We start from the raw sequence: 15463 nt of genomic DNA, 5'->3' as shown, positions 1-15463 counted from the left end.
GTGGGGGTGGTGTGTGTGTGTGTGTGTGTGTGTGTGTGTGTGTGTGTGTGTGTGTGTGTGTCCAGCAGGGCTTGGGGAACAAAGCGACAGGTCTGTGTTTTCCAGGGACCAGGAGGGGGTGAGTTGGGGAGAGTCTGGCAGGTCTGTCATTTTGCACAAATCCAGGGGGCACCGTTCATGTTGTGCTCTACATGTGGTGCCTGCAGAGCCTGAGTAGCCTCACAGGGCCACCCCAGGAGAAGAGGGGGAATTGTTAGCTCTTTTCCCCACTCCTACCGCCCAACCCCCCTAATCTGGGCAGAAGGGTAGGAGGGCCCATCCTCTTGTTGGAGGGTGGCTGGAGAGCAGGCCCCCCTACTCTGGGCCCTCCATCCCAGCTGCCCAAGCACTCCCTGTTCTTTCCTCCTTGTCTATAGTATACCTGCAGCCCAGACCCTCAACCAGCCCACTCAAGGCTTCGCTACCTTGTAAGGACCTGCTGGTTGGTTAGCAGTCCTGCCCTGGACTCCCTCCTGCCCTGGGTTGACCCACACCTGTCAGCAAGGGCATGACAGCTACTTTTGCTGCATCCCTGGGGGCTGGGATAAGAATAGAGGAGTGTCTAGGAGGCGCAGGATCTTTGCCTAGGAGCAGATTCCCCAGGCTCCTTGGGTGGGGCTTCCTCTCAGCCCAGGCCCTACAGGGGAAATTGCTGGGTTGCAGCTGCTCTTGGGACCTGCAGGGCTAACAAGGGATAAGTGTGCTGGCCAACAGGGAGGGGCCTGTGTGAGCTGAAGGTCCCCCTGCTCCAGCCTTGGCCTCTCTGGCCCACCTGTCGAAGCTGGTGGCCTGCCAGCCACTTCTCCTTCTCTGGAAACCTCCAACACCTGTCCCTGTGGCTCCCCAAGGCCCCTGGCTCCTGGCTGGGTGGGACGGTGAGGGTGTGTGAGGATCCTGCTCAATGGACTTTGGCTTTTCAAATCTGGATTCATGCTACACTCCCAGCATCCACAAGGGGGTCCCACGGATCTTGAGGGCCAGGGTGTGTGTGTGTGTGTGTGTGTGTGTGTGTGTGTGTGTGTCACCAGGGATCTCGAGGGCCAGGGTGTGTGTGTGTGTGTGGTGCTAGGGATCTCGAGGGTCAGGGTGTGTGTGTGTGTGTGTGTGTGTGTGTACAAAGACAGGGGTACAGGGAGTGGAGGAGAGAGGCAACTACACAGACCCAGTTTTGCTCAAAATGCTCCATTTATTGCTCTATTCAATGACCATGAGCAAATTATAAAAAGACACCAAATGTCTCTGTCTGCCGTGGAATAAATATTTAAAGTCAGCAATAAAAACACGTGGCTCCAAGATAACACATGTTGCCAAAGAGTCATGCACGCCCTGCTGACGGGCTCTCAACACACGCATGGGACATGGGACACACGCAGAGCTACACGCGGTGAGACTTCTGGGAGGGATTTCCCACAGTGACACCGAAAAATGTTTCACACATATCTGGGGCCGAGTCCCCACCCCACCCTCGGAGCTCCCCCTCTCCCACCGTGGCCCAGGTCCTCTAGGTTCACTGTCCCCATCTGTCCCCTTCCTCCCTGATGCCTCGTGGGTTGCTCACTGCCCCCTGCGGGCATCTGACACCCAGAGGCCACCCTGGCTGCGATACTCCTCCCCCCACCACCACCCAGAGACCTCTCCCCCAGCTGAGATCTTTCTGCCACCCCCTCAGGAGCTCCCTGTGCCTGACCTCCAGGTCCTCAGGCCCCCCGTCCTCATCCTGGTCCCAGTAACTAGGGGCAAAGTGCAATCTGCCTGTTGGGAGAAGTGGGGCTGGGGGCCGGGGGCAGGCACCTCTGCCGGGGCCACTTGGGGGCTGGAGCTCATTACCCCTCTCCCGGGCTGAGGAGACACAGTGTCCGGTACAGACAGCAGAGATGGATGGACAGACAGAACACGCTGCAGCAGGACACGTGGAGTGCGGCACGGAAATGTTTTGGATCAAGTAGCAATGGAACCATCATTAAAAACTGAGGCCCCAGGTCGCGCAGCGTGGGTCAGGCCCCGGGGCCCCAGGCCTGGCCTGGCACACCCCTCCCCCACCCTCCCCCACTCCCCAATATGTACAGTAGGAAGAGCTACGTTGTGGGGGGGGGCAGGGGCCAGGCCCAGGCTGGGGGGAGCAGACTGAGGAGGAGGAAGTGGGAGGGGCAGGGAGCAGGCTGGACCCGAGGCAGGGCCCTGGGTGTGGCCGGGATGAGGGCCCAGACTCAGGCTGGGTGGTACCCAGAGGACCTCGGGGAGGAGTGTGGTCACTCGGGGGACGGGCGGGACAGCTGCTTCTCGTAGAGGCTCATGACGTGGTGCACGAACTGGTACTGCTCACACGTCTGGATCATGCCGCCCCTGCCCGGCAGACGCACAGTGGGGATGGGGTCATGGAGGGACCTGCCCCCAGACCCACAGAGTGCCAGTCATCTGAGGCACATCAGGGACTCTGCCTTTGTGCAGCTTAGAGAGGCCAACCCTGGCCAGCCACTCCCCCGCCCACTTCCTGTCCCTCCCAGCTCTGGCATAGACAGCGGGGACACAGGTGACATGTCCCACCACTCTCGGCCCCTGCCCCTCTGTCCACTAGCTCTGTTTCTCTCCCCTCTTCATCCAGCCACCAACTGTCTGGACCCGGTTCCTCTACCCATCTGTCCTCCCTACTTCCTGTCCGCCGGTCAGTCCCCGCAGGGTGTGTCCCCCTAACCCTCACCCTATGCACACGTCAGTCTCTCTCTGCTGCCCCCAGGGGTCTAGCTCCCCACATGCTCAGTCCCCGCCCATGGGCTGACCTGTCCTGACGGAGCTGGCACGTGGTCTTCAGGATGTCCACCACGCCCTCGTGTCGCAGCTGCTGGCAGCAGATGCTAGTGGCGATGAAGCAGCCCGTCCTCCCAATCCCTGCACTGAGGGCCGAGGGCATGGGTGGGTGAGAGGCAGGGCAGCCTAGGGGTGGGGGAAGCTGCCCTGCCCTCGTGGGTGTCTGGGAGGACCCACCTGCAGTGGACGACAATGGGGGCGCAGCGGGGCCCCTCCTGCTGGGCTGCCTCCTCAACCTCCTGCACCAGGTGCAGGAGTGGGGGGGCCCGGTCTGGGGTCTTCTGGTCGGGCCAGGATGTGAACCAGTAATGCTTCAGGCCTCGCTCTTCTGTCCCACTCTGTCCAGGACACAGAGGCCCACCCCAGATACACGTGAACTCTTTGAGCCCACAGATCAGCCCAGAGATGGAGATGGGAGGGAAGGAGGAAACACACAGGAGGGAGGCCACAGGGAGTGGGGCCTCGGGCCTCTGCCATCTATACCACATCACCCAGCAGCACCAGACAGAGACCCGAAGCCAGGTGGGCAGCAGGGGCTGGTCAGCAGCGACAGCACTGGTCTTCACGTGGGTTCTGCCCCAGCAACTCCAAGATCATCCAAGAGAGGCGAAGAGTCCCTCTCCAATTCACTCCTGTCTCCTGGTCACCCCTTAACAGCCCAGTTACCCCCCAAGAGCCCTGGGACCCTTCCTCTTGCCTCAGTATACTTCCCTGCCCACCTCCAACCCCAGCAAGTGTTCCCCTCTCCGTGCTATCCTCTCCACCACCACCGCCTCCACTTTGGTCTTTATCATCTCTCAACTGTGTGAGACCCTCCCTCCTCCTCCCTGATGGCCCGAGCTCCACAGTGTCAAAACGGTCTGTCTACAGCACAGGCTGCTCTCCTGCTCAGAACCCTTTGATGGCTCTCATTGCTCTTAGAATCAAACCCACCCTCCCCAGTATTCAGCCAGGCAAATAAGACACATGGTTCAGTATCTACCCTTCAGGCCCAACTCCTGCTCCTGTGAACTTGCACTTGATTCTCTTGCACTCCAAATGGTTTGCAGATCAAACCTCTGCTTCCCCCACCTCCTCCACGTATACACACATAGAGCTATTCTATCTTCCACGCCCTTACTTTTACTTTCTCTCTGCCTGGAATGCTCTCGCCACTTCTTTGCCCCCTAGCCAACTCTTACTCATCCTTCAGAACCCCATTCAGCACCACCATTTCCAGGAAGCCCTCCCTAAGCACCCTAGCTGACAAAGGGTCCTTCTTCTGTGCTCTTACCTATTTCTATGTCAGTACTTACCATTTTATAGGTGCTCCTTGAGGAGAGAGTCCAGGCTTTGGACAGCTCTGTGTTCCCAGTACCCAACCCAGAACCAGGCTCAGAGCAGGTGCTTGTAAAGGTTTATGGACAGAAGTAAATACCCCCAAGCCCCAAGCTGTCCCAATTCTTCCCTAACCAGTCCGGCAGCACTGAGAAGATGAGACAGCCCCAGCATATCTTTCGGGGGTAAAAAGGAAGCTGGTTCCTTGCACCCCTGCATTATCTGGCTGTGGCAGCTACCATGGCCTCTGCCCTCTACCTCCTGGCCCTTTCCGCCCGCAAGCAAGCCTATACCTTGGAGATGCTTAGTTGGGCACTGTCCTCCAGGGGCTGAGTTCTCCTTGACACCCCCTCTTTCACCTTCTCCAGTGGGAGGGGGCAGCTCAGAGGAACAAGTCTCAGGCCCTTGACATCCTATCCAGACCCTGTGGCTGCCAGCATCAGTGGACCTCCTAGGCTGTTTCTGGATAGGATGTCAGCTTCCTGGCATCCAGCTCACTTCTTCCAGACTTTGGGTTATTACAGTGGCCCCACTTTCCCCAAACATGGGTCATAAGATTTCTCAAAAACAGAACGCACTAATTCTCCTGACTCCAAAGGAACAATCTCCTCTCTTATGCTGAGCCTGGAAGAAGCACAACTTCAGGGTGGGAGGATACCTCCCCCCACTCTTCTGGGCTGTTCTGTAATTGCTCATATTTTGTATGTCTTCTTCTCTCTCTTTTTTTTTTTTTTTCCTTTTTCTGTGCAACCACAACCTCCCTGTGCAACCCAAATGCAGCAAGGAGCGCCTGCCCTCTGGTGGACGGTGTCATACTACAGGCTGGAAGCTCAGGTAAAAGGATGTTTCTAGGCAGGATCTCAAAGTTCAGTTTTAAGGACAGTGCTGGAAGCTGCTGAAGCCCCCTTTTCCAGACAGTCCTGGCCTTGGGTACATTTGAAGCAGAGCTGGAAGACATTATGAATGACAATGTGGATGGAGAGAACCTAACAATATGAAATGCACGGAGGGTTTGGTCCTTCTTCTGGCCTCCAAGTCTATTCACCACTCTCCCTCGTTCCTGCTTATCAGTAAATCCTGGGAGTGACACACGCCTTAATTTCAGCTATCATGGCCTCTGGGACCCTGTTGGCTGTGGAGTCCCCCATCTGCCCAGCCCAGTCCAACCCCAGGCCTCACCCTGAGAGCAATGAGTCGGAGCCGGTAATCCTCAGTGTGGATGACTTTCTGCACAGTGATCTCCACGCCGTCGTACACCACCTGCTCCTCCGGCCAATACTCGGTGCACTTCTGCAGGGGCCCAGATCAGGCTGTGATACTCCCAGCACCCCAGCCATACTCTCCCCAATACCCCTCCCAGGCCAGCGGGAAGAGAGGTAACAGGGCAGTAGGTTTGCAGTTAGAGAGTTCAAATCTCAGCTTCATAACCTGTAAGCTACTTCCCTTTTCTGAGCCTGAGTTTCCTCATCTGGAACATGGAAATAATACCCATTTTGAAGGACTTTTATGGGAGTTCAATTAAATGGGCCGTGATGAGTACAGAAGTAGCCAGCAACAGCCCTGGCAGGCTGAGCAGCAGCAGAGCATCGTGTTTTAGATCCTGAGCCCTGGAGGTGGAGAGGCCAGCTCCAGGCTCTGCCTCTGACTCTCTCTGTGTGGCTCTGAGCGACTGACTTAACTTCGCTGAGCCTCACATTTCCTCCCCTTGGCAGGCAGTGAGGTGAACATACCAACCTCACAAAACTGCTGTAAGGATTAATATGGAAACAAGACGCTTAGCTCAGGGCACAAAGCAGCAGACACCTGGTAAGGGACAGGGGTGCCTACCTCGTTCATCTCCTCGATGTTGGTGATCATGACAATGATGGGCGTGTGCTCCTGCCACACCATGCGCCAGAAGTCGCCAACTGTGCTGACGATGGGTCCCTGAGTGGCGATATACACCTTCTCTTCCCCACCATAGCCCTGCGGCCAGCCAAGGCCAGGCCATCAGGGTCAGACGCCGTGCTCCTGGGGCCCAGTCCCCACACTCAGGCTCTTCCCGGGGGCTGGCAGGAGCCACATGGGCTTAGGGACAAGCCTAGAGGATGGATCCCATTGACTTGGGCCTCCCTTTCAGGGAGAGGCCATCGGGATGGGGCTACATACCCGGATGTAGTTGGCGTTGATGTAGGAACTCAGAGGGTCGTCAGGGTCTGGTGAGGTCAGACACACTCTGCTGTGAGGGTCTGGGGTGGGGGAGACAGGTGAGGCTGGGATTTAACATATGCAGTCCCCCTGGTGCACAGCCCACCTTGTCTGGCCCATTTCAGGGCACCCACATCTCTTCTGGAACTTGAAGTTCCTTCTTCCCTTGCCCAGAAGCAAAACACTGACCCATCCTTTGTGGCCCACTCAGGCAGGTGAGGCCCAGGCTGAAGAGGACAGTACAGAGAGAGGCCTTAGGTCCCTCCCTCTGTAGGATCCATGCCGCCCCTTGCCATGTGTCCCTTAAGCTGCCCTGTCCTCACTGTGCCTCATGTTCTGGGGAGGAGAAAGCTGAATCAGTAAGAAATTCCCTAGAGGATGCATCCTGGACAGCAGGGCTGAGTTCGAGTATACACTGTCCCCAACGTGCCGTGTAAGCTTGTAAAGCACATGGCCTTTCTAAGCCTCAGTTTTCTGATCTGTAATATGGGGGTAAAGATGCCTACTTCCTAGGATTGTTGGGAAGATAAATGAGAAAACAGATGTGAAAGTGCAACGTTAAACTGTAAAGCACTTTATAGCTACGGTTTGGGTAGGACGCTGAGGGAGAATATTACTCTGAAAGGAGTAAAGTCTTCCACGCCTGAGATGAGATGGCACACACGTGCACAAGGGTTGCCCCCCACCCCCATCTAGTCACATGTCAAATCCCATAGCAGCAGATTCTCACAACGTCCTGCTCTTCTTCCTGGGTTTGTTTTGTTCCAGCTAGAGCCTCCCTGTATTGACTAGTCTGCTCTGTGAGCCTGCAGAAGCTGGGATTGAGCCAGCAGGTTGTGGGGTGGGCAGGAAGCTGGGGCCCGGGGCTCTGGTCTGGCTTTGTCACCAGTTGGCTGTCTTCTCCCTTCTCTGGGCCCCAGGTTCTCTTCTGTGGAGGGAGGGCTGGACTAAAGGCCCTGCCAGTGTACCCCATACGGGGCTCTCAAAGGCCGTGTGAGGAGCGGTCAGGAGCCTACACCACTGACCAGTAAGGCTGGGTTCAAGTCCTGGCAGTGTCAGTGTAGGCCATTTACTTAGTCCCCCTGTGCCTTCTCTGTAAACTAGGGACATTCCTTCCATCACAACCTCACTCATCTTTTAAACGTTCAAGAGTAGATGTTAGTGAGTCCTCAGACCCATAACTCGGCCCAGCATATGGTGAACACTATAGGGCACGTGTCTGCTGTTATTACTGCCATCATTACAAGTTCCACTATAAGCTAACAGGTCAAAAGAAGGATCCCACGAAGTGAAAGAGTGGCATGGACATATATACACTACCAAATGTAAAATAGATAACCAGTGGGAAGCAGCCGCATAGCACAGGGGGATCAGCTCGGTGCTCTGTGACCACCTAGAGGGGTGGGATAGGGAGGGTGGGTGGGAGGGAGACGCAAGAGGGAGGGGATATGGGGATATATGTATATGTATAGCTGATTCACTTTGTTATACAGCAGAAACTAACATACCATTGTAAAGCAATTATACTCCAATAAAGATGTTAAAAAAAAAAAAAAAAGAAGAAGGATCCCAAACCCAGTAGATGAAATGGGACATGACACCCACCTCCCGCTCTCTGGCCCTTTCATGCCCCGTACCCAGTGCTTGAGGTTTGGGCAGGTGATGGGGTGGGGGGAGGTGGGGACAGGGCAGCTTCTGTGGAGGAGGGAGTGGAGGGGTGTCAGGTATGGGGAAGAGCGAGGGTAAATGGAAGGAGGCTCTGGGTGACCAGCGGGAGAGAGGCGCGGGCAGCACTGTGTGGGCCACCTCCCTTCTCCTTGTGGTGCCTGCCCAGATTAGGACTCAGAAGTGGGCACTAGACCCCCTGGCCAGACACCAGGGCCTTTGATATCAAAGAACCACCGTGAGAATGGTGATGGTTCTATTGACCCTACCGAGCGTGGACTCTGAGCCTGACATTGTGCCTGAGCATGGGGGCTCCTAGATCAGCCAGGCCCGGTCCCTGTCCCCTACTGCTGGGCAGGCGGTCGAGCAGTGTATGGCCTATGAGCACTGGGGACGAGGGAACAGAGGGGACTTGACTTGGCTCAGATGGAAGAGGGGGCACCTGGGTTGGGTTTGAAGGACCAGGAGAAAGCGGCGTAGGGAGCACCGCTCTGTCCAGTTCAAGTGTACAGGGCCAGGCGGGAGCTGGGGAGAGATGAGGCTGGAGAGGAACCAGCTGACAAAGGGTCCGATAAACCACGCTCATAAGGCTGGACCTCAACCCGAGGATTACGGGGTAACAGTGACAGTGTTTAAAGAGGAGAATGACATGATTAGTTTTCTGTTTTGCATCATTTTGGTGACAATGGTAGAAGATGGACAGAAGGAGAGAATGTGGGACTCAGGAGACTAGTTACATTACTGTAATGATCCACATAAGAAGTGTCAGGGTCAGAGGGCTGCCCTGCCCCGCACAACACCAGGGGGCACTATGTCAATGCAGTCCATGTAAATGGCACCCCTGGAATTGTGCAACATGCATGTCCGACCCCCCAAAATCACTGGGCAACATGGAAGCCCTCACCTCAAAAAAGTAATTTGGCAGTGAAGTTGGAGAGGGGGAGCTAGATTTGAGGGATATTCATTCATTCATTCATATAGGTGCAGCTCCCCTGCATCTTGTCCTCAATGCTACCTGCTGGGTCCCTCGGTACTGGAACTGTCCATGGATCTGTCTCTCTCACTAGACTGTGAGCTCCCTGTGCACAGAGTCTGTGTCTCATTCATGTCTGAATTCTCAGGCCCTGGTCATGGTGTAGAATGAATGAGAAAGCAAACCTTTGAGTGTCCTGGATCTGAGAGGGGGCTTTGCCATCCACCCCAGCCCGGTCTCTGAAGGCACAGGGTCAATTCTTGCTGGCCACAGAGAAGGTTCTCTGTTGGGCTCGGGGACCTGGAGGCTCAGGGCATGGCTAGAGGCTGGATTCTTCTCAGGAATCCAGTGGGGACCAAATGGAGTGATGGCCTGGCTTCCATACTCCCCCAGTGGCTATTCTGAGTGGTCAGCAAAGCCCTAGATTGTGGGGTACCCGAACCCCTCCCTCCAGGTTGGGCTGGGTGGGTGGAGGGCGGCAAGGGGAGGGAAGAGGTGAGCAGCCCTGAATATTGCATCCTGGCCTTAAATGGTGCTTTGTTTAACCGGAACTACCTAGACACTGTGTAACCATAGCAACCACAAGTCGATATTTTAAAAGTTAAAAATAAGTCATGACATCTTACATGTTGTTGGAGATGCTAATGGCAAAACTGCTTTTTTAAAGCCTCGTTACTCCATAAACTGAGTGGAGTAGGTTTGTGGATTTGGTTTCAATATATCACCCCCTAAGCTAGCCCTGGGGCCTGGGGCCAGAACTTGGCAGGGGTGACAGGCAGATAGGGGCTTGATGAAAGTTACCTGAAAATGATACTCCAGGGCTAAAAGAGGAATATCAGGTCACCTGGTCTAACTGCCCCCAAAGGGGGAAAATCCCTGTCAGACCTTCCAGGGGACTGCTCATGCAGTCTAGCTTGAATACCCTGACTGATGGGGAGCTTACTACCTGACAGGCAGCTCATTCCCTTATGGGGTGGCTCTGCCTGTTAGAGGACTCACAATCTGGCCAAACTGACCTCAAGGTAGACAAAAGAGCCCAATTCTGGGGTCACAGGCCCGGTTTGAAACTCAGCTCTGTACGTCTTAGCTGTGTGACAGTGGATGAGCCACTTATCCTCTCTGAGCCTTAATGTCCTCTCTTTAAAATCTGCCCATTCTGAAGAGACCAAGGATGTGATAAGACTTTTCAGCCACCAAGAACTGTCTAGAAGCTGCTGTTATTGTTCCTCTTTCTCTCTGGGCTTCCACAGGGCAAGGGTCTGGAAAGTGCTGTGTGAAGGAACAAGGAGCCCTCTACCCTCTAAAGGGGGTGTTTCCCTTCCCTGGGTACTTGCACCCTCCGTCCCCTCTCCTCGTGACCGTGGAGGTCCACTCTGGGGTTAAGGCCTTCCTCAGGGTGAAGTGGCTCCCAGGTGAGGGGGAGCCTGCCCCCACCCCCTGGGGCAGTGAGTACTCACTGGGAAGGATGGTTTTGTACCGGTTCTTCCGCACCAGCCCAGGGATGTCATACTCTTTTGGATCCACAAAGTTCATGGGAATTTCCTGCAGGAGGAGGACATGGGGGTGTGAGCAGAGGTGGGTTGACTTAAGTGCATGCATTCATTCAACAAACATTGACTATTAAATGAGTTAGAGCACGTAAAAAGCATCTAGAACAGACCTGGCACACGCTGAGTGCATAATAAATGTTATTATCACCATTGTTTATTGGGGGCCAGCCTGGCACATAGTAGACACTCAAAGAAGAACAGAAGAAAAAGTGACCTGGCAAATCACTGCCTTCTTCTGCACCCTGTGCTGCAGCCACACTGAGTGGTTTTACTGACCCGTGTTCCTACCCTGGGTGTCTCTACCTCAGGACCCTGGATAGTGCTGCTCACTCTGTAGTAACATCCACCCTATCCTCATCTTCTCATGTCCTCCTGTCCATCATAAATGCCACCTCCTCCAAGAAGCCTTCCCTGATTCTCCAGCAGGAAAGGAGCCTCCTTCTGGGCCTCCCAGGGTTGTATTTGCACCTCCCAATCACTCTCTATGTCAAGAGTTCCAAGTTGGAACTTCTTTGCCTGGAATGTGAGGTCTTTTCCAATCCGGCCTTTCTTTACCACCAGCTGCTCTGAAGAGACCCACCTTCCAGTATGCCCATCTCTTCCTGTGGCTAATTTGTCAGTATCTAGCTAGCCTCCAGGTCTGAGCTCATGGCACCCAGCTTGTGGGGAGCACCAGTCCCACCCCTCTTCATCACCCCAAATCCTTCCCAGCCTTTAAGGTTCACCTCTTCCCCCCCACCCATGTTCTCTGGGATGACTCCCCAGTGTCTGTCTTCTCTTCACGCCCCTTCCCTCTGTCCACACGCTTTAGCACCTGACTTCACATGGTTTACAGTGTTCATTGTTTGTGGGCACACTAAGTATGTGCTTTGTACGATGAGGATCATAATACTTACCTTCTAGGGTGGTTGTGAGAATCAAAAGAATAAAAAGCACGTGCAGAAGCGCCCGTGGAGTGGGTGTGTGGGCACCCCCTCTTTCTTACTCTCTGAGCAAAACTGACAATGATCTACTGAACCGGAGATGACAAGGGGATGCAAGCCCTTTCCTCAAGGGGAGGTGTGGCCGTGGGAATGCAGCTGAGGCTGGGTGGTCGAGGAAGGCTTCCTAGGGGCCTCCAGGGTGGGGGATGATGACAGGGAAGGCACTGGGGCTGGGGGGTGGTGCTGGGCCCAGTTTGAAGTGGACAGTCCCTGCAGGGATGGGGATATAAGTCCGGAAAAGGAGTCTGGGGCTTGTTCAACTCAGGTAAGGCAGGCTGTGCCACATTCTGGAGAATCTGGAGCAACGGGTCAGAGGGTGATGGAGGGCTTCTCAGAGGGGAGAGCCATCCGGTCCAGGTAGGGAGCAGGATGGCCTGGGGCGAGGGGAGCTGTGAGGGAGGCACATGGGTTCTCCATCCTTCTGGCTTCTCCCAAGAGGGACACTCCCCAAATGCTCACGGCCTCTTGCCCGTTCCTACCCACAGAGGTGGGCGAGTTACCCAATGAGTGTGTTTGATTGAGGAACCGGGCTTTTGGGCCCCAGCCCCTTCCTTCCTCCTTCTTCCCGGCCCTCCTGCCAAGAAATAATTATAGGGCACCCCTATGAGGTGAGGCCGGCCAGCACCGCCCGGGGTGGGTGGAAAGTTTGTTCACTCTGGTGGTTGGTATCAGGAAGTTCCCTACTGCTACATACCTAATCCTCATGTTAAACCTAGGCTTTATCAGCAAAAATAAAGGTGGTTTTGTGATTTTCCATGTCTTGGCTCTTAACTGGTTGAGTGCTCAGGCAGGTGAAACAGGGGTGTCATTTATGGGCCCCTCAAAGTCCAACAGGAGGCAGCTGGAGGCTGCTGCATAAGTCTAGAGGGGAGGTGATCAGGACCACCCTAAGCCTGAGTCACAGAACCGGGGAGATTTCAAAGGAGGACGAACAATGTTAGGTGATGTCGGGCAGGGGGAGGGTGGGAAAATGAGAGAGTCAGAAGAGAAGGCTTTCAGGAATTCCCTGGCAGTCCAGTGGTTAGGAGTCAGTGCTTTCACTGCTGGGGCCCAGGTTCAATACCTGGTGCCTCGTGGCATGGTCAAAGAAAAAAAAAAGAAGAGAAAGCTTTCTAAGGCTTTCTCAGGCTTTCAGAGCACAGTCCTGGATGATAAAGACTTGGGAACGCCACAAACACCAATCACCCCATGGGCACTTTGCAAACGTTCTGCACCTCTTGAATCCTTGCAACACCCCTGTTACTTTTACCCCCATTTTCCAGATGAGAAACTGAGGCCCAGAGAGAAAACAAGACAGTAGGAGAGGTGAGAATGAAATGATGCTCATCCATCAGATGCTGAGTTTGGGGTACCCCGCTCCAAAGCCTTGCTGGGGGGATCAACATGAGCAGAACAGGCTGCCCCCTGCAGGGTGGCCAGCTCAAGGGGACTCACAAAGAATTCTGCCTGAAGCAGGAAGGGGTCCAGGGCCTTCTCGTGAAGCTCTTCGGCCTGGAGGACGCGGGAGGCGCTGAGCAGGTACTCGCGGGCCGACTCCTCGCGTGGGGACATGAGATAGCCGAACCCCTCCTCATTGCAGCCCGGGGTGCACATGTCCAGGGTCAGGGAGACGTTGGAGCCCCTCCTGGAAGGACCGGGTAAGGAGGGGTGAGTATCAGGGTCAGGGAGGGCCATCAGCTGGGGGCCTTGGAGCAGGAGGATGAGGGAGGGAGAGATGGGGGTGGGAACCAGGTGGGCTCCAGAGAGAGGAGTGGGTGTAACATCACCCCTGACACAGGGAGCGTGAGGCTCAGCCCCGAGGCTTAGGCTGCCTGCGGTGGAGTAGCTGAGTGTGGCCTCAGCACGGTTCCCAAGGTTCAACGCAAGGCCCCTGAGCTCAGTCCTTCCCTGCACTCGCCTCTGCCACTGCTGGAGGCAGTTCCCAGCCCTGTGGCCCCAGGAAGCTCACAGAGAGGGTGCCTGCCTGGAGCAGAGAAGCAGGGCTCGACCTTCTGTATACCAGCCCCGGACTGGCAGTCTGCAAGGACGCAGAATCCAGGAGAGGCCCCGGGAAAGATGGGGTCCCAAGGGCAGCACAGCGGCAGCAAGGATGAGCAGACAGAGCAAACCCTACTGTGTTCAGGGCGCAGAACAGGAACGCCCTCGTGACATAGAAAGGGAATCGGAGTCCCACAGCGGGGACAAGGATGGCCCAAGCACACAGTGAGGGGGTGGCAGAGCTGAAACAAAAAGCTAGGTTTTCCGAGTCCTCGTCCAGTGCTCTTTCCATGACATCATGTGGGCAACTCAACCTTGGTGTGATCTGGCTTACCCAGCCAGGCCCCGAAAAGAGAGTGTTGACACCTCCTAACGTGTGCTCTGCGGAACACTATGAGACACTATAAAAGAGAGCTAGTGGGAACCTGTGTAGCACAGGGAGCTCAGCTCGGTGCTCTGTGAGGACCTAGATGGGTGGGATGGGGGTGGGGTGGGAGGGAGGTCCAAGAGGGAGGGGGTATAGGTATACATATAGCTGATTCACTTCGTTGTACAGCAGAAACTAACACAACATTGTAAAGCAACTATACTCCAATAAAAAATTTAAAAAAAAAATTGAGTTCAAACCAAAAAAAAAAAAAAGTAGGGTTCTGTGGTCAGATGACTTTGAGGAATGCCACACACCCCCCTTAGTCAATCTACAATGACTACAAGCATGTTAAAGGTCCCGACACGTCCTGCAGTAAAGAAACCTATCCAAACCACAAGTGTACGTGTGAGCGTGCACGTATGTACACTTGTGCATGCCCATGTGTTTGTGTGTAGTAACAGCATTTCTTAGCGTTCACCTTGGGGCATCCTGATCTATGTGAATCAGACCTGGAGAGGATGTGTCTCCACTGGTGGGCTTATGAGCTCAGCTCTTCCCTGGGCACTGGGAGGCAGAGTCAGGTATCTGCCCTTCCGATCGGGAGCTGAGAGCTCCAGGGCCCGCAGAGCCCACCTCTCCACTGCACCTACCTCTCCTGCAGACCCATGGCCTTGACAGTCAGTGAGGCAGGGTCGGCCTCAAGCTTGATGTCCATCACGCAGTCAAACACAGGTGTCTCAGGGACAGGGTCCAGGTCCAGGAAGTCATCCTCGACCTTCTCCTCCATCCACTCAGAGTAGGTGAAAGAGGGCTGACGGCTCACCGACTGGCGCCTGTCCTCGGGGGGCAGCGGGGTGGGTGGCTCTGGGGGAGTCCTCAGGAGGTGCCACGCCTAGTTGGGGGCATATGGCATCATGGACCGAGGACCATTCCGGCAGCCCCCCTGGGTGAGGGGGTGCCCATGGAGTTGAGCCCCCTGCCCCTCCACGTGTCTGGAGCAGCCCTACCGTCCTGGGAGCTGTCTGCGTCGCACCACCCCTCACCTAGATGGGAGACTCCACCTCCATCACGTCCTCCCGGCCCTCTCCATCCCCAACCCTCAGGTTCTTGTGGATTGAAGCCTTCTTCGTGGGGTGGGGGTAGGGTTCCTACTCCAGTCTTCTCCCTGCCTCAGCCCCTTTCCCCAACCAAGAACACTGCAAACCAATTTTGAGAAAGACGGCACCTCTCCCCCCAGGCTGGGCACACTGGTGGAAGGAGATGGGTACCCCATCCTCAGCCCTACCCAGAATGTCTAGTCTGTAGGTCAAATGGGAGAAGGTGGGGATCGGGCCTCAGGGTCACGGGAGGGGAGCACGGAGGTTGGTTCAGGAGGAGCCTTACCAAGGTGGTGACGAGGACCACGGACAGAGAGACCAGCAGCAGATTAGGGACGTCCCAGGTCCCAACAGCCAGCCAGGCCTGGGGAACATCAAACAGGTCAGGGTGATGGGGGGGTGGGCAGAGTTCTCATGTTTCAACAGGGATAAAATCAAGGCTTTGAAAACTTTGGACCCGGTCTGGGTGGGGGACAGGGAGAAGCACTTCAGGGGCCAGT

The 15463-nt window shown here is 55.4% G+C and overlaps 1 protein-coding gene across 1 annotated transcript in view; it reads right to left on the bottom strand.

The window, feature by feature from the left end:
* Window positions 1-1604: 1604 nt before the first annotated feature.
* The window catches only part of PTPN5 (protein tyrosine phosphatase non-receptor type 5), a 55096-nt gene continuing 41237 nt past the window's right edge, over window positions 1605-15463 (bottom strand). Inside the window, exons 6-15 of the mRNA XM_057553651.1 lie at window positions 15250-15327; window positions 14517-14758; window positions 12954-13143; window positions 10444-10528; window positions 6310-6389; window positions 5989-6126; window positions 5341-5451; window positions 3022-3182; window positions 2817-2930; window positions 1605-2382 (exon numbers count right to left, since the gene is read on the bottom strand). Coding sequence (XP_057409634.1) covers window positions 2289-2382; window positions 2817-2930; window positions 3022-3182; window positions 5341-5451; window positions 5989-6126; window positions 6310-6389; window positions 10444-10528; window positions 12954-13143; window positions 14517-14758; window positions 15250-15327 — 1293 coding nt within the window. The 3' untranslated portion in view covers window positions 1605-2288. The remainder of the gene's footprint in view (window positions 2383-2816; window positions 2931-3021; window positions 3183-5340; window positions 5452-5988; window positions 6127-6309; window positions 6390-10443; window positions 10529-12953; window positions 13144-14516; window positions 14759-15249; window positions 15328-15463) is intronic.

The sequence above is a fragment of the Balaenoptera acutorostrata genome, chromosome 9, assembly GCF_949987535.1.
Source record: "Balaenoptera acutorostrata chromosome 9, mBalAcu1.1, whole genome shotgun sequence".
Taxonomy (NCBI): domain Eukaryota; kingdom Metazoa; phylum Chordata; class Mammalia; order Artiodactyla; family Balaenopteridae; genus Balaenoptera; species Balaenoptera acutorostrata.
This window is presented reverse-complemented; position numbering and strand designations above follow the sequence as displayed.